Source organism: Littorina saxatilis, linkage group LG13 (genome assembly GCF_037325665.1).
Source record: "Littorina saxatilis isolate snail1 linkage group LG13, US_GU_Lsax_2.0, whole genome shotgun sequence".
NCBI lineage: Eukaryota > Metazoa > Mollusca > Gastropoda > Littorinimorpha > Littorinidae > Littorina > Littorina saxatilis.
Window position 1 is genome coordinate 24,667,898 of NC_090257.1, and position 22,008 is coordinate 24,689,905.

General features: G+C 41.8%; 2 protein-coding genes across 2 annotated transcripts in view; one reads left to right on the forward strand and one right to left on the reverse strand.

The window, feature by feature from the left end:
- Window positions 1-12,512, reverse strand: part of LOC138945343 (glycerol kinase 5-like) — a 35,676-nt gene extending 23,164 nt beyond the window's left edge. The window contains exons 1-6 of the mRNA XM_070316770.1: window positions 12,397-12,512; window positions 9,177-9,367; window positions 8,782-8,875; window positions 8,432-8,507; window positions 5,785-5,968; window positions 4,263-4,304 (exon numbers count right to left, since the gene is read on the reverse strand). Of these exons, the coding sequence (XP_070172871.1) occupies window positions 4,263-4,304; window positions 5,785-5,968; window positions 8,432-8,507; window positions 8,782-8,875; window positions 9,177-9,356 (576 nt within the window). The 5' untranslated portion in view covers window positions 9,357-9,367; window positions 12,397-12,512. The remainder of the gene's footprint in view (window positions 1-4,262; window positions 4,305-5,784; window positions 5,969-8,431; window positions 8,508-8,781; window positions 8,876-9,176; window positions 9,368-12,396) is intronic.
- Window positions 1-22,008, forward strand: part of LOC138945347 (uncharacterized) — a 546,160-nt gene that overhangs the window by 283,908 nt on the left and 240,244 nt on the right. The window lies entirely within an intron of this gene.

Genomic DNA, 22,008 nt, shown 5'->3' on the forward strand with positions numbered 1-22,008 from the left:
ATGTCCCCCATAGATGATACAAATATGGAAGACCTGCGTCACATTTCAAGGTCACAGTGGGGTCATGAAATATATTCCCAGGACAAGAAAACGCCCTGACATGACGAAAGACTAGTTGACTCTGGTCAAATGTTAAAGACACAGTAAGCCTCCCGTAAACCATCACAGATACTGTCGGGCTTTTACACACAGTACAAACACCCTTTCATTTAAACACTCACCGCTTGAGAACATCCTAGGTGCCCTCCGTAAAGAGCGAGCAATTTTCAAAGAATTTATTTTTGCGTGGTTTGAGCCATCGTGAACCGTGTGATCCAGTTTCCCTTTTTCACAATGTAGTCGTCAGTTAGTAATTTGAATGCGACTCGATGTGAGCTTATCTGACTATGCACGAAACAAACGGCTGTGGTTCACAAGAACTCTAGCGATGGCTTTTGACTGTTTAGAGGAATCGGCGATAGGCATAAACCGTCGTCTGCTACGAGAACCACGACCTTGCGTGACCCTGCTTCCGGGCTTTTTTTTTCAAACTTTAAAAACTTCGAATTGTACTGATCTTGTCTTGATGAAAAAAGGAATTCTTTTATGATTTAAGAATGTTTGTGTAACAAGCTGTCAATTTATTATTTAGATTTTAAATGTTAGGTCTAGCGCCAAAACGCACCACGGTACGCGGTCCGATTGTCTCTGAGACAATCCGCAAAATTAATTCTGTAAAAATTGCTCGCTCTTTACGTAGGGCACCTGGGATGTTCCCGTTTAGTGAGCGTTCACATGGAAGGGTGTTTGTACTGTGTGTAAAAGCCTGACAGTATCTGTGATGGTTTACGGGAGGCTTACTGTGCCTTTAAGGTTTGTAATGTTGGAGTCTTTTTTTTTATTTCTTTTTTTTTATTTGTTGCCAAGCACATCATTGTGGGGCTTTTAATGAATAACATGCATCCGTCCACTCACAATATATTTTCTTTCATCCTTCAACATTTACCATTCAAAAAGTCTATAGTATTAAAATTCATGAAACAAATGAAAGGCATCTACGGATGTATAGATACATAATTGACCACACTCATTTGGAATACATTCTGACAATTCATTATAAAGACATCTTTAGAGAGACAGAGAGAGAGAGAGAGAGGAGAGAGAGAGAGAGAGAGAGAGAGAGAGAGAGAGAGATAGAGGGAAAGAGAGAGAGTGAAAAAGGGGGGGGGGGGTCAGGGGGGTAATGATGGTGGAGGTAACATTACAATTGTTTTTATTAAAAAAAAGTTACTAAATATTTGTCTTGGAACTTTTTAATCAAAAATAAATATTTCTGATCTGCAGTTGCCTTTCGAAGATAACAAAAAGAGGCATTGAAGCCTTGGTTTTCTTATAAATACTTGTGCACATTTTAGCAACCAAAATTATACAGTTTAATTCTTTCAACAGAGCTGCATGCATTTTTCGATTTTTAACTCCAAACATGATTTCATGCACAGTTAACTTTATCTGTTTATCCAACTGTACCCAAATATAAAATTCAATTTGTTTCCAAAACTCAAGCACCACTGGGCCAAAGAAAAAAAAGTGTTCTATATAGTCAATGCTATTACTACAGTGTGAACAAATATTGTCTTCCACAACTTTCATTTTACATAACATAATATTTGTGGGGTAAATATTGTGAAGTAATTTCCATTGTAATACTCGTAGCCTTGTCTATTTAACCGATTCAAAACTCATCAGCCAATCTTTCTTGTCAATTTCATAATTAAATTTCCTCCTCCAAAATCCAATTGCACACGGTTCAACAAGTTTCATGCTTACTAATTCTTTTCTAAACTGTTGTGCGTTGTGTACTTTCTTACCACGATAAGAGGGGATATCCATCAAATCAATTTCTTCCTTTCCGTGCATCATCTTATTAATAACATTTACAACAACAGCACGAACCATGTTATATTTCAAAATTCTCTGTGGGGATTTTCATAAAACATCACAAATGAACTGATAGGAAACAAACTCTTTTCTATGTAAAACATCATATACGCTAACAAGACCCTTTCTTGTCCAATCTTCAAAATACAGTACATTTCCATCATAAACAAAATATTGGTTATTCCATAAAAGCGGATTAAATAAGTTATCGCAGACAAGTGCTGGTTTAGCTTGTCAACTTTCAACATTGGGTTTGTGCATGTCTCACAGAGGCACTGCAGAAAAGTCCGACTGGTAGACAGCAGGATGTGTTTTGGGCGCCTCCGTGCAAAAGGGGTCAGAGATATTTTGTACAACGGATTTTCAGATTTGAACATTTCAAACAAGTCCTCCACTTTCTTGGTCAGAACTTTCTTCTGGATCATTGACACTTTTGACACTGTACGCTTTCCAGGCACATCGATTGATTCCCTGTCGTAGAATTTCTCCAATTTGTGTCTGTCGGACGTTTACGCACGTACAGTTGCTTGAGAGTTCTACAACTGTCTTGATGTACTGCTTGTCGCTTGAGTAACGTTTTAATGAAATTTTGTTTCTGAAGAGACTCTTTGTCCCGCTTCCTGGAAATGGCATTAAATGCCATTTTTACTGACTTCAAAAAGCTCACTGGTCTTGCGAGATTCGTCAGATTGTCTTTTTCTTGTTTTCTGTGGTATCTGTCCATTCTTATTTTGTTCAATTCCCTCTTCTGTTTATCTGTCATGGAAGATCTTCTTTTGCACTGCCGAACCTTAGCATTTTCTTTGGTTTTCTTCTTCTGCCTGTCTGCAGGTGTCTCCGCTTTACGAATTATGTTTTTAATAGCCGTTTTCTTCCTTTCTGCTGCAGTTAGCGGAGAGCTGTTTTTCTTTTTCTTTTTTCTTCGCACGAGCCCTGGGACACACACACACACACACACACACACACACACACACACACACACACACACACACACACACACACCGCACATTATGAGTTGTAATGTTGAGTATCTGTATCCTCATATTTGTAGTTCTTTAATTGTCCATGCAATGATAATCTCGGTGTGAAACGGCAGGTCTGCAGCAAACGGTTTAAACTGAAAATTATTAACCCGGAGACGGGTTTTAGCGCAAAACATTGGGTAGTTTTTTTCCCGGTTTATTTCTTTAAAAAGAATTTTACATAAACACATTCCTAAACCTACCAAAATCTGACACATTTTGCGCGCTTGAATGCATGCGTGCATCGGTGCGCGCGTGTGTGTGCGTGCTTGCTTGTGTGTGTGAGTGCTTGCATGCGGGTGTGCATGGGTGCGTGCGTGCGTGTGTGCATGGGTGCGTGCGTGCGTGCGTGCGTGCGTGCGTGCGTGTGTGTGTGTGTGGGGGGGTGTGAGTGTCCTCGTTACAGTCTGTATACTGAAAGGTAATCAAATTCGCATACTCAATTTTTAATTCGACTCTGGATTAGATGGAGACTTGACAGAAGATTCTACAGATTTGTAAATTACCTGCTCAACTGTTTACGATGTCTTGCTTTCTCGCGATCCATTATGCTCTCCGCTCGTCGGTCCGGTGTTCCCTCCAAGCCTTGCTTAATACGTTCTGTCTATCCAGGTAGGCAGCATACTCCTGGTCGGTTTTTTTCTCATCCTTTTCTTGTATTCCGAGCATCGCTGGGCACCGGACTGTGTTTTTTGGGCCGCGGTCTTAACACTAGCGCGCCGTGCGCGAAGTTCAGAAAACGGCCTAGATGATTGGGAATTCTGGCCCATTATTATTTCTTCCTGGTCATCTCAAGAGAGTGATGAAGAACAAGCATTCGTCGATAATTAAAGCACGTAATCAATCTTCTAAAACAGTGGTTTTAATTACATAAATTTTGTTTGGATGGACAAATGACGTCGTGTGTCTAGTGTGACCTGTGACGACAAATTGTTCTGTCACAAAATAATGACAATTCCTTTTTATTTCTTCTTTTCAAAAACTGTGATTATGAAGCAGTCATTTGATTTGCTTCTGACTGCTAGCCAAAAAAAAGAAAGAAATTAAAAATTTTGTGGAAAAAAAAGGAAATTTGCTAAAAAAGTGTCTAGTGTGACATTGTGACGACAAAGCTTAAATTAGCCAGAAATGGTACCAAACTTCAAAATATAGTGGTTATTTTCATTGTTTTTCCTTTTCACCGACAGTTTTTGTTCAAAACTGGTTCTTTTGTGTATCTAGTTGAACAACAACATTTTTTGGAAGCTTTTTTAAAGTTTGAGTTTTTGTGACGCAAAGAGTCAAAACTTGACTAAATGTAAAAAGTCACACAGCAGTCCTCACCTTAGGAAAATTGTCCAGCACCCAGCGCAGTCTCATTGTCACCTGTCAAACAAAGCATGTGGTACACGTCAAACAGTCAGCTAGTACAGTGGAACCCCCCTTTTAAGACCCCAATTTAAGACTCCCTCCTTTTTAAGACCTTGTTTTTTTCAGACTTTCTGTTCATAACCTCTGTAAAATTACCCCCATTTTAAGACTCCCTCCTTTTTAAGACCTTGTTTTTTTCAGACTTTCTGTTCATAACCTCTGTAAAATTACCCCCATTTTAAGACTCCCTCCTTTTTAAGACCTTGTTTTTTTCAGACTTTCTGTTCATAACCTCTGTAAAATTACCCCCATTTTTTAAGACTCCCTCCTTTTTTAAGACCTGATTTTCTCAGATTTTCTTAAAAGGGTGGCTCCACTGTATTTGATTTTAAGGACAAATAAATGTCTAAATCTCATCGATACTCAGAAATCCCAAAACAGATCGACATCATGTCGTTTCAAAATTCAGAATAAAAAAACAAGAATGGTTATTAGTTATTTGAACGTTTAATTGTTGACAAAACAAAACATTCATAAGAAATTCGCCCTAACCATGAGGGCCGGATTAAAAGAGCATGTACTTGTTTGCTAAAATGCCATTACCCCCATTAATAAAAAAATTCTCTCTATCTCTCTCTCTCTTCTGCGTTCATGGGCTGAAACTCCCAAGGTCACTCATGTTTTTGCACGAGTGGATATTTACGTGTATGACTGTTTTTACCCCGCCATACGCCGCTTTCGGAGGAAGCATGCTGGGTATTTTTGTGTTTCTATAACCCACCGAACTCTGACATGGATTACAGGATCTTTTCCGTGCGCACTTGGTCTTGTGCTTGCATGTACACACGAAGGGTGTTAAGTCACTAGCAGGTATGCACCTAAGTTGACCTGGGAGATCAGAAAAATCGCCACTCTTAACCCACCTGGCGGCAGCGACCGGGATTCAAACTTACGACCTCCCGATTAGGAGGCCGCCGTCTTACCACCACGCCACTGCGCCCGTCAAAATTCAGAATAAAAAAAACAAGAATGCATGGTTATTAGTTATTTGAACGTTTAATTGTTGACAAAACAAAACATTCATAAGAAAATCGACCTAACGATGAGGCCCGGATTTAAAACAGCACCTGTTTGCTGGAATGCCATTACCCCCATTAATAAAAAAAGAATTCTCTCTCTCTCTCCCCCCCAAAAATTGGTTGCGAAGCGGGGGTTGTCGTTCTTGGGAGGGGTCTTTATAATAATAATAATAATAATAATAATAATAAATGAGCATTTATATAGCGCAACATCATAACTTTACAAGTATGCTCTTTGCGCTTGACACATTTAAAATTAAAACACAGTTATACAAGCATTTACATCTACATTCATAGTCAACAACGCTTAATTAAAAGCATACACCATCAAACATACATTACAAAAGATTCTTCCACTAACTAATTAATAAAAACATTATGGTAGGTTTTATTGTATCCACTATTCTAGTATTCACCTGCTTGGACATAAACTTGAGAACACTGGCTGCCAGGTGTCGCTTGCGTCGAGTGAAGAAATGAGCAAACCCTGCGCCCTTGTTGAGCGCTTTGAGCGTGAGCGAGCTGTTCCACTGCTCAACATCTTCTGCTGCTCGCAAGTCTTGCCAGGTGATCATGTTGTGGAACGTCTCACCTGTCTCTCTGGGGGGACAATGGAACAAATGTGAGTTTGTTTGTTTCGTTCATGGGAGGGTAATTATTCCCACAACATGTATAATGCCGTTTTTACCCCGCCATTTAGGCAGCCATACGCCGCTTTCGGGGGAAGCATGCTGGGTAATTTCGTGTTTCTATAACCCACCAAACTCTAACATTGATTACAGGATCTTTTCTGTGAGCACTTGGTCTTGTGTTTGCATGTGGACAGGAGTAATGTTGAACCTTTTGAGACCCATGTTCTGTTTACAACTTCTGTCAATTACCCCCATTTCATTACAACTTCTGTCAATTACCCCCATTTCATTACAACTTCTGTCAATTACCCCCATTTAATTACAACTTCTGTCAATTACCCCCATTTCATTACAACTTGTGTCAATTACCCCCATTTCATTACAACTTCTGCAGCTCAGTCGGTAGCGCGCTGGATTTGTATCCAGTTGGCCGCTGTCAGCGTGAGTTCGTCCCCACGATCGGCGAGAGATTTATTTCTCAGAGTCAACTTTGTGTGCAGACTCTCCTCGGTGTCCGAAAACCCCGTGTGTACACGCAAGCACAAGACCAAGTGCGCACGAAAAAGATCCTGTAATCCATGCCAGAGTTCGGTGGATTATAGAAACACGAAAATACCCATCATGCTTCCTCCGATAACGGCGTATGGCTGCCTTAATGGCGGGGTAAAAAACGGTCATACACGTAAAATTCCACTCGTGCAAAAAAACACGAGTGTACGTGGGAGTTTCAACCCACGAACGCAGAAGAAGAAGAATTACAACTTCTGTCAATTACCCCCATTTCAATACAACTTCTGTCAATTACCCCCATTTCATTACAACTTGTGTCAATTACCCCCATTTCATTACAACTTGTGTCAATTACCCCCATTTCATTACAACTTCTGTCTGTTACCCCCATTTCATTACAACTTCTGTCTGTTACCCCCATTTCATTACAACTTCTGTCAGTTACCCCCATTTTCATTACAACTTCTGTCAATTACCCCCATTTCAATACAACTTCTGTCAATTACCCCCATTTCAATACAACTTCTGTCAATTACCCCCATTTCATTACTTCTGTCAATTATCCCCATTTCATTACTTCTGTCAATTTCCCCCATTTCATTACTTCTGTCAATTACCCCCATTTCATTACAACTTCTGTCAATTACCCCCATTTCATTACAACTTCTGTCAATTACCCCCATTTCATTACTTCTGTCAATTACCCCCATTTCATTACAACTTCTGTCAATTACCCCCATTTCATTACTTCTGTCAATTACCCTCATTTCATTACAACTTCTGTCAATTACCCCCATTTCATTACTTCTGTCAATTACCCCCATTTCATTACTTCTGTCAATTACCCCCATTTCATTACTTCTGTCAATTACCCCCATTTCATTACAACTTCTGTCAATTACCCCCATTTTCATTACAACTTCTGTCAATTACCCCCATTTAATTACAACTTGTGTCAATTACCCCCATTTCATTACAACTTCTGTCAATTACCCCCATTTAATTACAACTTCTGTCAATTACCCCCATTTCAATACAACTTCTGTCAATTACCCCCATTTCATTAACACCACGGCTGAGGTACATAAACCAAAAGTGGGTGCCACCCAAACAGGAGAGAACAAACCGCAAGGTCTGATTGGTTGAAACCACAACCCATCTCAATTTCAACCAATCCAACACCGCGGCTGCATGGCTCCCACCCGGTTGGTAACTTTTTTGTGCACCTCAGCCCTGCCATGGGCTCCCAAAATTGTGTGTCCCTGCTTTCTGTACACACAAAAGATGTTTGTACTTGGCCTAAAAAGAGCAGGTCCTCGAACGCACTACGTATTCGTTATCATGCATACCGACAGTATTGTCTTTCAGACAACTTTTAAACAAATTTGAACGGACCCCATTTACTTTAAAGTTGGGGGTCCCGGGACTCTCTGAGGGGGCCGATGCTTTACCACGTGCACCGGGAATGGGCCTTTTGGACGTAACGTGCATGGGAATGGGGAAATTCTCGTAGCGTGCACCGTGCACAGAGGTCCGGCGTGCACCGTGCATGAAGCTTTTTCGAAGCGTGCACCGTGGATCACCGTGCATGGCACTTTTGGCCTCAACGTGCACGTGCACAGACCCCCCCATGGTGACCCTCCTCTCTAGGTGGAGCATCTGTGGGAAGCCCTGAAGAGACTTATTTTCTCAAATGTGTGGATATGGTGTGAGCAAGAAAAAAGGGCTTCCCTATTAAGACCCCCCCCCCACCATTTTAAGACCCTGCTTTCTCAGATTTTCTGTTTACAAGTCCTGTAAATGTACCTCCTTTTTAACACCTCATTCTTTCAGATTTTGGAAGGTTTTAAAGGGGCTCCACTGTATAATATCCAGCTCACAAAAGCGGACTGACCTGACAGCTCAAAAGCATGGTACCTACCTGTCCCATGTGACAAAAGTGTTGCGTTGTGTTGCGATGCCAAGGCAAGTAACCTGTCCAGCTGTAATGCCCGCCGCTGAAATCATCAGTATTTGAAAATGACAACACTTTATCTCGATAAGAATCTGAATCTGAATAAAACAAATCTGAATGTATAAAAACATTTACACAGAAAATATCTTATTAAGATACAAGTCATTCCAATACTAAACCTTCCGCATTGGAGGCAGGCGTCTTAATTATCCACTTGGGCATTTGCCTGGTCTAGATGCCCATAATCCTGGACTAAAAGTAATCCAAACAACAAAAATTGAAGAAACAATTTGTGCATGTAAAGCACAACAGTTTACCTTTAATGCTGCCCTGCAGCACTGTCTTTGCATCCTCAAATAACTTGTGTGGATCGATCTCAAACCAGCCTGGCTTCAGGTGATCAATTTTTAGCTGAAAAAGAAAATCACAGCACACTACACATGATGTTTGTTTGTGTGTTTACGTTCGTGCGTGTGGATTTGTGTTGTTTTTCTTGTTGGCAAACCTGTCAAATATCTTGCACAAAAGAAAGACTATGCTATTAATTTTGTGCTGGAGTTTCATATACACATGTAACTCAATCTCCTTCCATCACTTAACCCCCTAACCCATGCACATATATATACATTCCATGACTTTTTAGACATATTATACAACTCAAACTATTATCAACACACACCCACGTACCCCTGACCTTTGACACACAACTGACCTTCATGCTACTTGCGCCCTTGACATGACCTTTGATGTCATAGACATGACCTCTCATCACCGTGGTTCCCACATCTAGGGCCAGGACATAACCTATGCTTTGACCATCACCTTCACCATGGCGGGGAGGCAACTCTTGCTTCACACTTGTGCCTCCATCACCACCTCCTTTCGTGGACATGGCGGCACACTCTGATTAGAGGAAAAGAAAAAAATCCCAATGACGTTAACTTTCTTAGCAAATGCAGTGGAACCAGGGTTCATTCTCAATAGAAAAACCCCGGAGATAACTCTGTCAGGTTTGTATGGGTTGTGAAAGAGTGAAAACTCTTGCTTTTAGTTTTAGTGAGGCAAGCTTTTCACACGTGCACACTCCTTGTCCACGTGTTTCAGACACACCCCTTGAGATCGCTAGTCACTGACTCGTTATAATTGTTTGTTTGTTTGTTTGCTTAACGCCCAGCCGACCACGAAGGGCCATATCAGGGCGGTGCTGCTTTGACATATAACGTGCGCCACACACAAGACAGAAGTCGCAGCACAGGCTCCATGTCTGACCCAGTCACATTATTCTGACACCAGACCAACCAGTCCTAGCACTAACCCAATAATGCCAGACGCCAGGCGGAGCAGCCACTAGATTGCCAATTTTAAAGTCTTAGGTATGACCCGGCCGGGGTTCGAACCCACGACCTCCCGATCACGGGGCGGACGCCTTACCACTAAGCCAACCGTGCCGGTTCGTTATAATTGTAACGACCTGGGAAAGTTTGACTCAATAAAAACATGAGTATTAACCCTTTCACATCAACCCATGCAAAGTTATTTCGAAACATTGTCTATTGGTATTAAGATTTCCACACAAAAAACTTTAGAAAAATTCAGATCTTAAAAAAAGGAGTGAGTCTTCAAATGGAAATAAATTTACAGAAAATCGGAGAAAGCAGGGGGTAGGTTTCATAACAGCTAGGGGGAGGGGGGCTTCACTGAAAAGGACATTTTATTCATCATCATTAAACTGCAAGAAATTGTTTGGTATCCGCAGAGCTAGTTCACAAAACACCAACACTTATTTGAATGCACCAAAAAACTTTACCATTATTTCTGCAGAACTGCCAAGGCCTTTAAAAAAAAAAAGTGCATGTTTCTGGTTCCCCAGCCAACCCTATCTTTTCCTAACAACCAAAGATCTAGACCTGCCATTCTAACACCCTTAAAACAAAGTAACTTAAATTGTCAAAACTCAAAATTAGCAGACTTAATTAAGTTACCATATTGTCGCTTGTATCTCAATTTTTGAGGTTTTGGAACTAAAACAATAGTAAGCTCCTTTATTATGTTGATGCTCCCTGTGGTGATAAAGGCTCCTAGCTCCAACTGCTTTCTAAAGTGAAGAAAAGTTCTTGAGAAGAAAACTCGTATTTTCATTTCTTTGAAGTGAGCGGCAAAAAACCCTGCTCAAGTTAAACTTAAGAGGTTTTCGTGCCACACTATGACGGAAACTTTGTCATAATATGAAAGATACGAGGTTCCTGCTGTTGTACTTTTAGCTTGCATAAAAAAAAACTCATATAATTATATATATCCACTTCTGGATGAATATAGCTCGATCCTTTGAATAAAAAGCTATATCTCAATATTTTTTCAATAGAATGGAATAATTATCATTGTAATTCAATCAAGTTGGCGTTTTAATGAAACAGATCCTGTGATTGGTCAGAATGCCCCAACTCATTAAAAATTACCGATAATTGTCGATAACCACTCGCTAAAAAAGCCATTAACCACCTGCTGGCGAGGCGCATTGATACAACCTCAACTAGTCTCGGTTAGCTTTGAGGGTCATTTACAAGTAGGAAATATGAAGGCCAACGAAATACCGAGACCATAAGGTATGCGAAGCGATGACGTCGAATACGTGACGTAAGTTGATGCATGAATTCTTCCGGACTACGTCAGTCAATTCCAAAGATCGCTTTTGTGATGAAAAGAATTTGTTTTAGAGTTTGCTGTCCAGAAACCCGTCAAAAAAGAAGGGAAAATGTATGTGAAAGAAAACAAAACAGGAGCAGAGTGATAAGATAGGAATACAGAGACATATTTCTTGGGACTTGACCCTTGCAGGTCCGAAAAAGAGATAGAGGAAGTCCATACGTCAGACTGATTTTTCATTGGCTACTTCCCAACGACTTGTTAGGGGGAATTTCATTGGCTACAGATTTGTAATAGAGCTTTTCATTGCCGGAGCGTATACAGACTCATCGATCCTGTATACACTCGGGAAGCGTATAGCTTTTGCCTTGTGAATAACAGCGACGATATATTACGACATCGAGGAGACACAGCTTGCAAGAGGGATACCAGTAAGTTCGTCACACGGTAGATTCGTCACCGGTCCCCGGTAACTTCGCCACAGTAACTTCGCCACAGTAGTCCGAGCGCGGCTGTTATGTAATGGTAATACAATCTTGCACCTCCCCCCCTCTCTCTCTCTCTCTCTTTCTCTCTCTCTCTTTCTTTCTCTCTCTCTCTCCCTCCACCTCCTTCCACCCCTCCCTCCTCACATTGAGTTTCTCTGCCTCCTTGACAGTGAGGTTGAAGTCATAGGCATAGGACTCTCTCTCTCTCTCTCTCTCTCTCTCTCTCTCTCTCTCTCTCTCTCTCTCTCTCTCTCTCTCTCTCTCTCTCTCTCTCTCTCTCTCTCTCTCGCTCCCTCTCTCGCTCCCCCTCTCTCTCTCTCTCTCAGTCTCTCTCTCTCTCAGTCAGTCTCTCTCTCTCTCTAAAAAATGTGAATCTTGAATCTCTCCCACAAATCAAACATCTGAAAGCATAAGCTCTAAGCATAAACACCCGCCCACCCTGCCGGTAACTTCGTCACCCGAATCTACCGTGTGACGAACTTACTGGTAGCCTTGCAAGAGTTACGGCCAGTGTTAAACCACATGTGCCTGGGTAAAAAAGAAAAAGACCTAATGAAGCAAAATGAAGAGCATGTCTGAATAGGACCACTGCACCGTGCACGATAACGAGTAAAGTAATCCATGCTGATAACACTAAGAGTAGACTAACAGTTACAGTGTATCAACGAGTGGCAACTTTCGAGTTTGACTGCAAGTACACTTTGACTTGAAAAGCAGCGACTGAAAGAATCACAGCAGGATCGTTGCAAAAAAAAGAACTACTGACGACTCTTAATTTATGTGAACAATTACTCAAACCACCTTAAAACCTTGAACTTCCTCAACGAAACGCCCGCTGTTGTTCTGAGTAACTCCTTCTTGCGTGGGATGCTTACCCTTTGACATCAAGGGACACCACTCTAACCCTATATCTGGTGCGCTTGTACCAGACTGGTGCACATGTACCTAAACTTGAACTTGAACTTGAACTTGCGATGCCTGTTCATCGATCCTGTCGAACAGTACTCCAATAACACTTTTGTTGGTGGCATGCGCGGGCGGTTATTGGTAGCACGTTGGCGAGAATTTCTCTGGCCTGTCTGCCCAGAAATTGTCCAGCCTTCCTTTGAAACTGTTCACTGATGGTGCTGTCACAACTGTTTCTGGCAGACTGTTCCAGTGAGGAATCACCCTTTCTGCGAAGAAGCAGCTCCGAACGTTCAGCCTACAACTTGAGGCTGTTTCCTCTAGTGTCTTTGGTTTCGGCCAGCTGGAAATTCGGGTTGCCTGTGTCGTAGATCCCATGCATATACTTGTAGAGGTCGATCATGTCACCTCGGAGACGCCTGTGTTCGAGACTCGGTAGTTTGAGTACAGCAAGTCGTTCTGGGTAAGTTTTCTCACTGAGAGCCGATATCAGTTTGGTAGCCCTTCTCTGTACGTCCTCTATTTCCTTGCACAGCAGTTTCTGCTGTGGTTGCCATACACACCTACACACAATGGACAGTTTTAACTTTTGCTTTCACTTTCTTTGGCAAACTTGAACGACCTGTATAATATGCTGTACAGTATCTCGGAGTATATCAAAAATTGTCTTGTGTGTGTGTGTCCATTTTTCTGGAGGCTGCGGGTGTCAATATATTATAATCCGAGTCAACACTGACACTTTTCTGACTGTGTGCATGCACTAGTGCATCAGTTTTGCCGATCATGGTTGGCCCCGACTGAGTTTGTTTACCGAAGGATAATTTAAAGGAATGTTTGCTGAACGTGAGTAAGTGAGTGATACCATGTGTGGAGGGAAGGCTGACTGAATGACAGAATGCGATGAGAGTATTAATCATGTCGTGTGGCTTGTCAGTCGATCTTTATGCAGTGTGGTTGTGTTGACAGTGTAATGCTATTTATTGAGTCTGTGACTGACGAAAACAATTATGAATGATGTATATTTGTACCACAATCAGACACTCAGTAAAGTTGTCGCGAGTCTTGTCTTGTCATGTCTTGTCAGTTGTCTGGCTTGTCTTGTCACAGACTTGTATGACTGATGTCCGTCCAGCCGGTCAAGAAGACTGACGCGGCGTATAGAGTAGACTGACGAGATCCGAAAAAAACTATGTCGGGTTTGTTCTTTACTGTAAAACATACCCTGGCGGGCCAATCAGCTAGTCTCGACTGACGAGGGGTGTCACGTCTGAAACACTGACATGGACAAAGAGCACGTGTGGATTATCATATCTCCCTAAAGTAAAATGTTTTGCTCCAGAAAAACCCGTTGCTTCGGCGAACGATGACATTATGGAGAAATGCTGCAGAAAAGACAGTTTTTCTCCAGCATTTCTGGTTTTCTGCAGAATAACTGAATAACGCCAAAATGATGAAGAAAAAGTGTAAACAGTTTCAAGTTTCTCCAGTAAAACAACATCACCGTTTTACTGCAGCATTCTTGATTTCAATCATAGTTTTACTGCAGTAAAACTGTTTTACTGCAGAAAAAAAACCGTTGCTCTCGCGAACGATGACAGTATGCAGAAATGCTGCAGAAAAGACAGTTCAGTTTCTCCAGCATTTCTGTTTTTCTGCAGAATAACTGAATAAAGTCATAATCCGCTAAGGATAGAATTCGCCTCCACTGCTTTGATATGGCAAGAGTGTTCACTGATGATCACTCATTCACAACCCATCATACAAACCCAACAGAGTTATTTCCGAACATCGTCTGTTCACCGGGGGCCTGGTGACAGAACCCGGTACTATATTTCCCACAGACTTGCAAACAGTCATTCATGAAACTTTTGGCACGTCAGCAACCATTCTTTGAATGAAAGACATACTGCAAGGATTTGTTTTCACACGGCTTCAAAATCGCATTAAACCCCCTGCGGAGTTACAGTCACCGTTTAAACTCATCGTCTTCGAGTGTCCATGACTGAAAAGGGCAACTCTAGGGTTGCGGCGCTCCAAAACTGATACGTCCAACAAAAGTACATTACTGAATAAGATCATGTAGCCTACGTCAGTCAGTGTTTTGTTTTTGTTTGTTTGTTTGCTTAACGCCCAGCCGACCACGAAGGGCCATATCAGGGCGGTGCTGCTTTGACATTTAACATGCGCCACACACAAGACAGAAGTCGCAGCACAGGCTTCATGTCTCACCCAGTCACATTATTCTGACACCGGACCAACCAGTCCTAGCACTAACCCCATAATGCCAGACGCCAGGCGGAGCAGCCACTAGATTGCCAATTTTAAAGTCTTAGGTATGACCCGGCCGGGGTTCGAACCCACGACCTCCCGATCACGGGGCGGACGCCTTACCACTAGGCCAACCTGCTGTGTCGACCCACAGAATGAATTCTTTGTGATGGGGTGAAAGGATGAGGATAGAATTGATTGTTGACTCTTGATGTAGTAGTTGGGTGAATGTAGTCACCTATTAGAAGTAAACCCCGAAGTTCAGGAGTACACCATGTGGGTGCCTCTTTAGTGTCTTGCACTGAACGAACATCACTTGCTCTCGTAATGGACTTTCACTCACATGTAGAGAATGATAGACAAGAGTTCACTGGCACAGACCGACGAATCACTTGATGCAACATGAAACTCTGGAAAACCATGTCTGTCGATTCACATTTCTCTTTATTTTCTATTCTTCTCTTCTCCTCACCAACCTAGCCCCCATCCCGAAGGCCGGGAGGCCACACCAATAGTACAATGCAATCTACATCAATATGTCTCCATGATAACAAAGTACAAAAACAAGTACGTCCTCTCTGTCCGAGATAGTTCTCAGTTCTCCCCCAAAATCTCAAATGCTATCATGTACATCGGGATGGGTGGCGTCAAAAGCCACCAATCAAGAGTTAGCTAACAAAACTGACATCACTTCTCATTGGTCAGTAAAGACAAGGAAAGGGGGGAGGGAGGTAAGAGACTAAAACCTCCAAGCCACCTGGCATCTTCTATGATCTACCCTGTCAAAAGAAATGACACCCACTTGACAAAACGCCGAGTCCAACGATACCCAGACAGGCTGGCGGCACATTGCATAACGACCACCTGGGGCCCAAGGTACCCCGGCGTCTCTCTCTGGGAGGGCGGCTTGACGTCAAAGGAAAACATATTATGTTCTCTAGTGGACACAGCCGACTGAGTGAGTTTACGACCTCGTCTGAGCATATCAAAATTTAACTTAGAACAGATAATGACATTACACAAAACATAAAGCGATGGGCAAAACTTACACACGACAGAAATGACATAAAAACATTATAACGAATTAGTAGCCAGTTTAGCACTTGGCTACATCTTCAAAGAAGAAGAGCATAGCCGTACGCGTGCTCACAAGGAGCGTGTTTGAAACTGATCCACAATTGCATAAGAATGTAGCGATTTCAGGGGCGGATTAGGGGGGTTACAGGGGTTCCGGACCCCCCCCCCCCCCCCCCCCGGCTGCTGACACCAGTTGATCATGTTTAAAATCAAGGGTAAGCCACAAATTGTTTGTAAAATAGCTAAAATTCTTCAGCTTCAGGGGGGTTGCCCCTGGACCCCAAGTTGTAACCCCCCCAAGTTGTAAACCCCCCCCCCCTCCCCCTCTGGCGTAACTGCTCCGCCCCTGGGTTTCTCTCACTTTAAAGGCTCATCCGGGCTCTTCTCGTGTAAACCGGTTGAATTGCGCACTTCTGTCTACCCCAAAACATGCCTGTCCCGGTTCCCCAACGGACAAACAGCCCTCAGACCGACAACCCCACCAACTACAGCACTGACCCACAATGGCCCATCCAGGCCTATTTTGTTTAATGTTTGCTTACACGTACGGAATCCGGCTGTTGGTGGTCATACGCCGGTCACAAGCACGGACAGTAGTGACCCGGATGTTTACGCGGGAAGGTCTGTTCCTTTAATCTAAATCGAAAGTCCTTGAACTCTAAGGCAGAGCAGATGAGTCGTCATAGTCGTCTGTCTGCTTAACTGCAGTGAATGAAACTCTTTGTAGGCCGCTGTGGTCGGGTAGCTCTCTTTCGGTCACCGACCGTGACCGCGTATCACATTAGTCATAGAGCATTAGGGGAGAGTTACAGGTATCGTACCACTTAAGGACAAACAGCTATATAGCGCAACCATTTTATGCTAGGCACTTCAAATTGTCCATAAACACTCATCTCCTGTGCCTTCAACGTTCCGTATATTGTTTGCAATGAAAAAAACGCAAACTTGGTTTCAGTACGAATTTAAAAAAATCATCCAAATGGTACGAATTACAAGACCAGTTCTGTAATGCGTACCTGTCAGTCACTTATAACGTACTGGGGGTACGATATTAGTGACCTTGTGGTACAATATCAATAACTCTTGAAGCAGCGTTGAAGCCCATTCCGTTTGCAATGGCTGCCAGACATTTTTTCATGTCCTCTGATGTCCAGTTCGAGGGGGAAAGCATTTTTCTGAAACAACTTCAGGCTTCAGACTTCTTAATAAGTACTCCTAAATGGATCATTTGGCAATTAATAGGAGGTTGTGTCATCCTGCATATCGTACCAGAAGTCATTGTTATCGTACCACCGGTACTATATCAAGACTCTGGCTGGTACGATATGCGTGACTTCGGTAGGCTGGACAATAAGTAGATCTAGCCTTCCACATGTAAAGCAAAGGCCAACGTTTTGATCCAAATGCAGCCTACACTCAACAAGGTATTAATGTATAGTCAAGTTAATTTGCTCAGTGGTGTAGTCTTTGCATAGTCACACAAATTTGTCACTACGAAAATAACATCAAAATGCGAAAAAAGTGAATTTTTCTTTCTTGCTGGTGGTTTTCTCGCTAGCTGCCATGTTGACACTGGAAGAATGCTTCTTTCCTACGGGGTTCTCCCCACACTTCAGCAGGGGCTTCAGGCATTCGTCATTTCGCGGGAATGGGGGTGGTACGATATGGATAACAGGTACGCAACCAGTAACTCTCCCCTATATACAACAGTTCCTTGAATTTGACATTTGTCATCTGCGGACGTGTGTTCTTTATAAAGTGATCTGCTGTTTCTGTGTTGTTGTTGTTGTTTGTTGTTTGTTGTTGTTGTTGTTGTTGTTGTTGTTGTTGTTGTTGTTGTTGTTGTTGTTGTTGTTTGTTTGTTGTTGTTGTTTGTTAGTTGTTGTTGTGGTTGTTGTTGTTGTTGTAAGTCTGGTTGTATGTCACATATTATTACTACATGTATACTTTTTATGACTCGAGTATAATTCTGTTCTTTTCTTTCTAGGGGGCAAACGTCAGCTCAGAAATGACTTAGATTCTGGGGTATGAAACCTTGACAATATTAAGAAACTCCATTATAGTGTTTGTACGCATGCAACGTACGTATGGTTCTCACGGGCCTTATTAGGATGATAGTAGATGAGTCAACATTTAAATACTTTGATTGCATCGTCGTCCTTGCTTTGTCGGTGTCCGAGAAATGAATAAACACACACCACAACACATACGCTTCTTTACTGTGTCAAGGAGGAAGTCACGGACACTGACTCAAAAGCCAGGAAAGATATGTATTATATAACACCCGGAAATGTTATCCCATGGTCATGACAAAAGACACATAAACAAGTAAAAGTGGCCATTTTACTTTACAAAATCGACCAGCTAGTCAGTCAATGAATCAGCCAGATAACATAGGAGTCAGTTGACGAATCAGCCAGTCAACCAACTAACCAATGGACGCGAGAAAGCAAGCAAGCAAGCAAGCAAGCAAGCAGCCATCCAAACAATTATTGATCGGTCGGCTGTCTGACTGTCCAAGTAAGGAATTAACTGACTTGCTAATTATAAATAACTCGACTTACTGGCTGACTGACTAACTGTCTAACAAGCTAACAGAAAGAAAGAAAGGAACTAAAATAAATTGAAAAAGAAAGAAAGAAAGAAAAGCCTAACACGAAAAAAAGGAAGAAAGAGAAGAAGGAAACAAAGAAACAAAGAAACAAACAAAATAAAGACAGAATGACAGGAAGAAAAGAAAGAAAAGAAAATAGAAGGAAAAACAAAGAAAGCCAAAGAAAGACACCACAATAAAGGTGGGGAAAAATGACGAAACAAATAAAATATGGATGGCCTACTTTTGTACTTAATAATTGCCATAATTCAGAGAGAAAAGCCTAATACACGCAACAACAACAAAAGGAAAATGAAAGAAAAAAAGACAGACAGAAAGAACGAAAGAAAATTGAAGAAAGAAAGAGAAGTGGGAAAGAAAGAAAGAAAAAAACAGAGAAAGAACAAACAAACAAAATAAAGAAAGAAAGGACAGAAAATAGAAGGAAAATCAAAGAAAGTCAAAGAACAGAAGATGGGGGAAAATGACAAATTATTAAAAAAAAATGCATGGCCTACTTTTGTGTTTAAAATTGCCCTTATTCAGTTAACCCGAAAAGTACATACATGACTAAATGAAACATGGACAGTTTGGGGAAAACCAGACACTGTTTTCGGCTTACCAACCGCGACTACCCAACAATCCTCAAAGGCTAATTTAAAAGTAAACAGAATATATCCAGGCAAAGCTGCGTCGGTGATCAAATATCATCTTTATATCATTTGATCTTCGCCTGGATTTGTTTAGGTCTCATCTCCAATCAGCAGGCAGCATTATTCACCGGTTTAAAGGTCACACACACACACGCACACACACACACACACACACACAAACACACACACACACACAAGAGAGAGAGAGAGAGAGAGAGAGAGAGAGAGAGAGAGAGAGAGAGAGAGAGAGAGAGAGAGAGAGAGAGAGAGAGAGAGAGAGAGAGAGAGAGAGAGAGAGAGAGAGAGAGAGAGAGAGAGAGAGAGAGAGATTTGTTTTGACATTATTATCCTAATCTTAATTTTTATGAGTTGACTATTTGCGCCTCCGTACGGTTTAAATAATGCTGTACGTGAAAGGAATATTACTGTTTTTACATTTAGTCAAGTTTTGACTAAATGTTTTAACATAGAGGGGGAATCAAGACGAGGGTCGTGGTGTATGTGTGTGTGTGTGTGTGTGTGTGTGTGTGTGTGTGTGTGTGTGTGTGTGTGTGTGTGTGTGTCTGTGTGTTTGTGTCTGTCTGTCTGTGCGTGTGTTTGTGTAGAGCGATTCAGACCAAACTACTGAACCGATCTTTATGAAATTTGACATGAGAGTTCCTGGGAATGATATCCCCGGAAGTTTTTTTTCTTTTTTTCGATAAATACCTTTGATGACGTCATATCCGGCTTTTTGTAAAAGTTGAGGCGGCACTGTCACACCCTCATTTTTCAATCAAATTGATTGAAATTTTGGCCAAGCAATCTTCGACGAAGGCTGGACTTCGGTATTGCATTTCAGCTTGTTGGCTTAAAAATTAATTAATGACTTTGGTCATTAAAAATCTGAAAATTGTAAAAAAAAAATTGTTTATAAAACGATCCAAAATTACGTTCATCTTATTCTACATCATTTTCTGATTCCAAAAACATATAAACATGTTACATTTGGATTAAAAACAAGCTCTGAAATTTAAAAATATAAAAATTATGATCAAGATTAAATTTTCGAAATCGATTTAAAAACACTTTCATCTTATTCCTTGTCGGTTCCTGATTCCAAAAACATATAGATATGATATGTTTGGATTAAAAACACGCTCAGAAATTTAAAACGAAGAGAGGTACAGAAAAGCGTGCTATCCTTCTCAGCGCAACTACTACCCCGCTCTTCTTGTCAATTTCACTGCCTTTGCCACGAGCGGTGGACTGACGATGCTACGAGTATGTGGTCTTGGTGAAAAAAGCAGTGCGTTCAGTTTCATTCTGTGAGTTCGACAGCTTGACTAAATGTTGTTATTTCGCCTTACGCGACTTGTTTGTTCTTACGTGTTATGTAGTATGTTGTAATGCTGTGATACACCACACCCGAGTTTCTCGTCTTGAGGTGATACAGTTTTCTATGATTGTCTATGTCTATTTCACACACACTGACACTGACACACACACACACACACACACTCACACACACACACTCACACACACACACTCACACACACATACATATACACACACACCGCTGTCACACACACACACACATACCCACACACACACACACACACACACACTCACTCACACACACACACATACACATACACACACACACTTTTGCTTTCGCCTTACTGACGTCACTGGCCTATACGCACCAATGGAACTCGATCACCGCTTACACGGCGTAGTGGTGGTTTCGGTGCATATGTTATACAGCCCTGTTGTGATACGACGGTGACCTTTGTCTTTTGTATTGGTTTGCATATGACCTCGAAAAGATCCAAGAATACTGTGCGAGTGGCGGCTAAAGCAGACCGACATGTGTCAGCAAACCAGGGTCTTTGCAATGAGTAGTTTTGCACATAAATTGGAAACAACTGACACTTCACGTTACCCACAGTCGCTTTAAAAATAAATCGGTTTCGTCCGTTAAACTGACAATGCTTCGGGGCAAAAGCTTGAAAGAAGGCAGGAGATACAGGTACGCAAATACAACTGACGACAACATCAACACTTACAACACTTACAACAACAACAACAACAACAACAACAACAACAACAACAACAACAACAACAACAACAACAACAATTTAGTCAACCGCCAACGCTCAGTTCGTGTGACTCGCAGCCGTTTGTTGCGTTTTAGATTCAGAGGTACACAATAACGTGCTATTGCATACAGCGAGTCGCATTGAAATCACAAACTGACTACTAAATTGTGAAAAAAAAGGAAAGTGGATCACACGGGTTCACGATGGCTGAGGGGTTAGATAAACCACGAAAACAGGTGTGCGGTTTACGCGAGCTAAATAGCCATTCAAACGAACTGTGTCATTTAATGCTATTAAATGCTATTGCAAGTGTGTTCAATAAGGTTAGAACTGCTTTTTTCATGAGAAGATTTAAATCGTTCTGTGAACCATTTTAGACATACTGGGGCTTTAACGGGTAAACCAAAGAGAGTATATTGCACAGACGAAAGCAAACTAATAACTCGATACTAATCTATACTTTCATACGCCTATGAAACACGCGGGTGCCGCGGAGCAGTGTGCAAGAAAGTATTTATACCCCAGCGGAAACCGAAACTAACTTGCAAAGCACACATTGATTGGTAGCCTAAGTCAGCCGTTCAGATGAATTTACTGAACAAATAGTCTGTGTCAGTGTTTCTGTCGGTATGTCTGTACCACTGTATTGCGACCCTTGAGGTGAGTCTCTAGCTGTTTGTCTGTCTGTTCTGTGTGTGTGTGTGTGAGAGAGAGAGAGCAGGGCCGGACCCAGGGGGGGGGGGGGGGGGGGGGTTTCAGGGGTTCCGGAACCCCACCCCTGGAAAAAGCATGTACCTTGCTTTGACTTTTACTAGTTTTAGCACCAAAACAATGC